Consider the following 6,906-nt stretch of genomic DNA (forward strand, 5'->3'; position numbering starts at 1 on the left):
ATTTGATCTCTCAGATTCAGACTGACTGAAAGGACCACGGAGCAAGACCGAAGAACTAATCTTTCATGATTCTCTGCAACTTTTTTGTTTGAATGAAACCTTAGAATGCCAAGTAGCTCCCTCGAACTTCTGAAAGAATTAACTGTGAGAGATCTTTGCATTTTATATTCTAAACCTTTGCTTTAATATCAGCAAGAACTGCTTTGCATAGCAAATGCTAAGACGAGTCATGTAGTTTGAGCCCTAGAAGTCATTAGATATTAAAGAAAAAGCAGCAAGGTATGCAAAAGTCAAGCTTTTAGGATCAATACATCATTGCTTTATCAATGCTAATAATGAACATATTTGCATGTGTGAACCATTTTGCTTTGAGTGAAAAAAATGCACAAGCTCTGGCTACAAGAGGACAGCAAGACCCTAGATTGTTTCAAAACTACAGAAAGACACCGGGCACCCTTCAGGACGTGGCATTATTGTTGCTTTGTGGTGCTCCCAGGTGCTGGTAATGAGCCTGCTGCAGGGGCCCAGCACGGATGGATGGATTGAGCCATCTCTTGGTACTTTTTCCTTCACATCTGCAGGCTTCGAAAACATTTCTCCCAAACCGTGTTCCTGCCCATTAATATTTCTAAAGACTGATACCCAACCGCTATAGATCAGCTTCATGTCACGTTAATAAATTAAGTACGAGGGAAAATTTGCAGAGGGGAAAGCACCTCCCTGACTGTGCCAATTTCTTTAAAAATTCCCCTCCTTGTAACTGAAGTGATAAAAGGCAAGGGTAACGCTGTGCATTTTATTAGCGTTTCAGAAAGAGGGAGTAGAACTGTCAGATCTTTGTGCTTCTTTCCTTTCATGTGTGTCTGGGCAGGCCTCGCCCTCAGGTAACGCCCTTTCTCCCGCTTCCCCCCCCCGCCTCTCCTTGCACCTGTCCCGCGGTGCACAGCCCGCACACCCCAGCCAGGTTCTGGTGCCGGTCCCGGTGCCCTCCGCACCCCGCAGCGCCGTGCCCGTCTGCCTACACGGGCGCATAGGTTCGCGTATACCTGCGCGTGCGGCGCAGCCCGGGCGGCAGGCTCCCGGCGCTCGCTGCTCCCTCCCTCCGTTCCCTCGCTCCCTCCCCGCCGCCGGGCAGATGGGAAGAAGGTGCGAGGTGAGGGGGAGCGGGTTTACAATTTCAAACGCGGCCTCCCCGCGGAGGGCTTCATTAGCATATGTCAGGGGGACCGCCGTATATATATATACACGCGGGGCGTATAAACACCACCCGCCGCTCTGCCTTGCACTGGCTCGGCTCCCCATGCTTGGGGCCCGGCCGCGAAGCCCCACATGCCCGCTGGGAGAGGCCGGCAGCCGTCCGCCGCCGCCTCGTCCTAGTCCGCTCGCTCCGTGCCCCCATGGCTCCGCTGGCCGAAGTGGGGGCCCTCCTGGGCGGCCTGGACGGTCTGGGGCAGCCGGTGGGCGCCCACTTCCTACTGCCGCCCGCCGGGGAGCGCCCGGCGCTGCTGGGGGAGCAGCGGGGTCCCGCGGAGCGGGCGGCGGCGGCGGCGGAGTTGGCTCACTTGCAGGGCATCCTGCGGCGGCGGCAGCTCTACTGCCGCACCGGCTTCCACCTGCAGATCCTGCCCGACGGCAGCGTGCGCGGCACCCGCCAGGACCACAGCCTGTTCGGTAGGTGGCGAGGGGGAGCGCGGGCTTTGCGATGTTTGAGAGTGCAGGCGGGTGGGTGCCTTGCCTAGCCCCCGCAGGGTATCTTGCCCTGTCTGTGGGCATAGGGTTTAGGAGGGCAGGTGAGAATGGGACCTAACTTTCTGTGCTCGTTTCTGGGGTGCTTAGAGTCTTGGTAGGATAATGTATTTATAGTGGCCCTTTTGTGGCATGAGAAGGACAAAGTAGAGGTGATTTAATTCCTCTCTGCTCGAGTACCAGGAGTACTTCTCATTGCTCTCTCTGCCAGTAAACCAAAAACAGGTGTCGAGCCCCAAAATATGGATGTTTCCTGTGATTTAAGAGTAAAATGTAAGGACTGGTTGTAGGAATGAAGCATCTGAACAAACCTGCCGTTGTCAATTGCACTCAAGTTTGGGTGTGTGTTGATTCAGTAGTCATAAAAAGCTGATTAAAGAGCTTCCTATCGTCCTCCCCACAGCCAAAACTATCTGCTGGAATGGCTCTTAATTGTTTTTATAACATGTGGATGTTTTCAGAAGTAGAAGAGCAGCAGTCAAGCAGAGCTCTTCTTAGAAGGGAGATTTCCTACAGCATGTAAACATGAAATAAGTCTGTGTTTAAAAAAAAAAAAAAAAAATTAGCCTCAGATCAAACATTCAGGCTTTTTAGAAATGTTCTTCCTTTATTCTACCACCGTTCTGTGCAGGTTTGTCTGATGTGGTTGCTTTGTGGCTGAATCACCTGCTTATTAGAGCTTAGAAAAAGAGTGGCTTTGAAAATGATACTAGAGAGACCAAACACCTCCACCTCTTTTATGGGGCTCTGTGCTTTAGGAACTGGAACGCGAGGATGATTTATATGCAATAGAGGTTTTTTTTTAATGATCACTCTTTGTAAAGGATTTATGCTCTTTGGTCCTTGGTGAGGTAAATAAAAAACCTGCCAAACCTCAATTAAAATTCACAACATTTTAAATTATTGTGCAGTCCATCTGCCTTGCAGTGAAAAATGGTCCTGAATGAGAGAGTGATCGTTACTACAGTAACAATAGATAAAAAGATGTGGTCAAAAGCAAATATGGTATTAAAATCACTTTCCCTAGATGGAGATTTTTTAAAAAACTGATTTGTGATTTTGCCACTCTATCTGTAGCAAAATCTTAGGTATGGTTCCAGAACAGCTAATTTTTGAGGCTTTGTTTACATTGTTAACAACTCCAAAAAGCTGGTTCACACGTCTCTTTTCTTTCGTGTTTTATATGCACTGTAATCTGTGCATATCAATTGGTTAAGTGGGCTGGCACACACTTGCCAAACTGCAGGCTTCAAATAGTGCCTCATCTCCTGAATGCTTTGTATTGTTAACGTGTATTACATTTTGGGGAAAATGTAGTATATGTAATGCTATAATTCAAACACAACCAAATAAGCACCGTATTTCATGCACACACAAAGCTGGCAGTGAAGATAGCAGGTTGTGTCAAGAGGTGTGGACCCATATAGCTAGATAAGAGCTCTGGCAAATATTTTTTTACCACCCCCACCCCTTCTTTTTTTCTTGCAGGTAGCTTCTGTTATATAAAATTTCCATCTGTACTTCAATTTCTATTCAAATGGTCTAGTAATAGAAGTGTTTGTTTTTTTTTTTAAGATAATGCTATAGAGAAAGTAAAGTATATTTTCAGGTAATCCAAGCCTATCTCCTGATGTTTGAGCAGGCAACTTGGCAAACAGCGTCTAATCATTATAGATTGCAGCCACATAGTACCAAAGGTTTTAGCCTGAGTGATGAATGAAAACCTTTCATCATTAAAATTAAGGGTGGAAAAAAAAAAAAAAAAAGGCTTCTTCAAATAAAGCAGGATTCTTTTACCTGGATGAGGCTTCTCAGCCTGCTTTCATGTGAACATTGTATATGTTTCCATACAGTAGTAGAAGTTTCAAAAAAAAGTTCCACATGTATTTTTAAAATGATTTTATTCTTTTTTGTCACAAGTTGAATTAAAATAATCTTTTTTCTTCTCTCTCTCTCTTTTTTTTTTTTTTTTTTTTTCCCTTTGGGTATCAGGTATCCTTGAATTCATCAGTGTAGCAGTGGGACTGGTCAGCATAAGAGGTGTAGACAGTGGCCTTTACCTTGGAATGAATGAGAAGGGAGAACTCTATGGCTCTGTAAGTATTGCTTTCGTGTCAGCTTCTACATGTTGAGATTTTGATACATTTGTTACCACTATGCAAGCACTAAAAATCAGTGATCTGAACAAATATGAAATGGTGACCTGCTGATGTACTGCTTGCACTTAATCTAGACCACACAGTTTAGAAACTGAGGTGAACGTAGCTTTCTTCTGTGCAGTGCACAGAGCGCATCATCCCCACAAAATGAAAACAATGACAATGTTCCTTTTGTTTTGACTAGTCCTGTCCTCCTGCTTAAAATATGAAAAGTAACATATCACAAAGAACCCATGCGGGTCTTATCTCTAGAGTGGTAGACTTCCCATGACAGAAATCTACTCAGTAAATTACTGTGGATCAATTGAATTTTAGTTAAATTGTAAATAAGTAGTGGCTTCTTAGCTAGTGTGTTATATAATGTGTTTAAATCCAAATTTGAATATGTACAGGTCCAGTTCTTAGAAGACTAAAGCACAAGTTAAGCTTCTAGACTCCGTGTCAGGTCAATGTACTCCTCTTGATTTGTTTTGTTAACAGGCAGGACAAGCCTAAGACATTAAGACATCTTGTTTATCATTTTCTTTCATAAGTGTGCTCTCATATATAATAATAACTTGACTTATTTTTCTATGCTCTTCCTTTGTGTAGGAGAAACTAACTTCTGAGTGCATCTTCAGGGAACAGTTTGAGGAAAACTGGTACAACACTTACTCCTCCAATGTGTACAAACACGGAGATTCTGGGCGGCGATACTTTGTAGCACTTAACAAAGATGGTACTCCCAGAGATGGAGCAAGGTCCAAAAGACACCAGAAGTTCACACATTTCCTGCCCAGACCTGTGGATCCTGAAAGAGTTCCAGAACTGTATAAAGATGTGCTAGGATACAGCTGAGGGGAGAGGGACATTTGGAAAGAAAATCAAACCAGTGATATTTCATCTTACCTATTTTCACATGACAATACTGGCACAAGAGATTTGGAGAAGCTACTCTGTGATAGACAGACCCCTATTTTCCAAAGTTTGCATTTAGGAGACAAAGCCTTAAAACTGACTGCTGACCAGCCTCCTTCAAACTTGCTGAACTGTGTGGCAACCAGTAACAAGAGGGAAGTTGGAGTGTGACTTTCTTAAAAGTTACAAACTCTTGGTGATTTTGTCTGGACTACTTATGGCCCGTAAATTATCAAAAAAACCTACTTACATCGTGTGGATCCAACAATGACTGGAAGAAATAAAGATATATAAACTGTAATACAGTTAAAAACAAAACAAAACACCAATAATCTTGAACTGCATATGAAGTTTTGGTGGCTTCACTTCAGCGATGGACTTTAGATGTCAGTGCATCATAATCAGAGCTGGAACTTTTCTTCTGGATGGACCTATTTATACAACTTCAGATAGCATATATTTATTTTATATATTTATTTATTACAGAGTTTATTTTTTACTGGGATATGAAGAGAATACAAGCCCCTAACCCCAATGAGAAATCATTTACAGTGCCAATACTTTCACAGTAGTGTCATGATACAGAAACGGCACTACACTGCATCTCAAACCTGAATATTCAGATTTCATTGTCTATTAGTTACAGATAAGGCTATATTTTGTGCTCATACCATTGCTTTATGACAAACCTTGTTTTGGAAAGAGTATTCAGTTTGTTGGTTTTTTGTTGGTTTTTTTTTTTGACCTATGAAAGTGCCTCGCAGATCTGTACTGAATTCAAATGCACATTCGAAAAAGAGAATTAAAAATGATTTCACTTTATTTGGTTTACTGTCATTTTTAAGTTAAGAGTTTCTTTGTGCACTATATTGTGATAATGCAAACCTGAAACAATAATGAAGTGTTTTACAGTTACCTTGAAAGAACAAGCAGTAGTAGCTCTCAAGATCTTGATTTAGATCACATCACACCTGTGGTTTTTTGTTTGTTTGTTTTTTGCTGACTGCTACTATCTTTTCTAACACACAAATGACCAGATGACTAGAATCCTCTGCACTGCATCCACTTTTCTTGTAGGATTCTCATGACTGTATAAAATGTTTTAGCTAAAGGTCAATAATTTTAAGGGGAAACAGTGAGTAAGAAGACTGATACTGCTGAGTGGATAACTTCATGTGAGTGAATGCTGTTTCTCTCCTGAGTACAGGGGACCTGAGGAGACTACTATTTTACCCTAATTCTTAATTTAGGGAATAATCTGAACATCAGTTTACGTGTAAATACTGCCTGGACGCAGAAAAGGTCTAACTCTATGCTATTGATAGCTATAGAGGTATATCATGCTAATTTAATTTAGGACTGTTGGTTCTGAAGCACAAACTTCTTAGCATGCTGACTGACAGTTGAGCCTCCACTCTATGTGAGATTACTGAGGACTGATGACAGACTCCATATAATTTAGATCTAGCCCTGCTGCAGCCTGCTGTCAGGTGGCTGGCACCTCCACAGGAAAGGTGGGTTCAGGAAAGGAACTGGAGGAAGGGCAGGCATAGGGAGGGCAGCCAGATGTGCGTTTTGCCAGAGTTGCTCTCAGGTTTCAGGTGCCAGTCCTCCCGATGGGCTCCAGTTCAAAGTAGCTCATTTGAGTTCAGTATGGTTCAAGTACTGCATGTGCATCATTTATATAAAATCAAGGTATTAACAAAACACATTTTCCAGCATATAATGCACTTGCTAAAGCTGTTACCATACCAGAACCTCTTCCAGTCTATAATGAGAAGTGGATGAGCATATGCACGAAATCACTTTACTTTCTGCCAAATAGAAATTGATTGCAGGTACAGAGAAAGATGTTTTATCACTTCGTGGCTAATGATGTGTAAAATAAGGGTAAAGTTTTGTTAACATTTTCTGAAAAACAGGTAGTGGAAGATCTACTGAGTACATGCAGTTTACTAAAACACTGTTGTAATGTGCTTCAAGTAACCATAAAGTAAACCATAAAGATTTTGGGTTGACTTGTTAATAATTGGTCAGCAAGCAAAGACAAAAGTATATACTTTAAATAGCTAAAAAATTTCCTCTGCATGTTAAAAAAATAATT

At 42.3% G+C, this 6,906-nt stretch overlaps 1 protein-coding gene across 2 annotated transcripts; it reads left to right on the forward strand.

Annotated features, from left to right (window-relative positions):
• The first annotated feature begins 821 nt into the window (after nt 1–821).
• FGF20 (fibroblast growth factor 20) lies at nt 822–5,624 on the forward strand. Of its 2 annotated transcripts, XM_090140086.1 has the most exons (4): nt 822–884; nt 1,620–1,671; nt 3,739–3,842; nt 4,497–5,624. In XM_090140086.1, exons 3-4 carry the CDS (start codon nt 3,813–3,815, stop codon nt 4,740–4,742), a joined length of 276 nt encoding a protein of 91 aa, XP_089996212.1. In that variant the 5' UTR covers nt 822–884; nt 1,620–1,671; nt 3,739–3,812; the 3' UTR covers nt 4,743–5,624. The 2 variants fall into 2 exon arrangements, with proteins under 2 accessions (XP_089996212.1, XP_031444617.1); XM_031588757.2 differs by lacking the exon at nt 822–884 and having other exon boundaries at nt 944–1,671.
• Nucleotides 5,625–6,906: the final 1,282 nt, after the last annotated feature.

The sequence above is a fragment of the Phasianus colchicus genome, chromosome 4, assembly GCF_987193195.1.
Source record: "Phasianus colchicus chromosome 4, bPhaCol1.hap1.1, whole genome shotgun sequence".
NCBI classification, from domain to species: Eukaryota; Metazoa; Chordata; class Aves; order Galliformes; family Phasianidae; genus Phasianus; species Phasianus colchicus.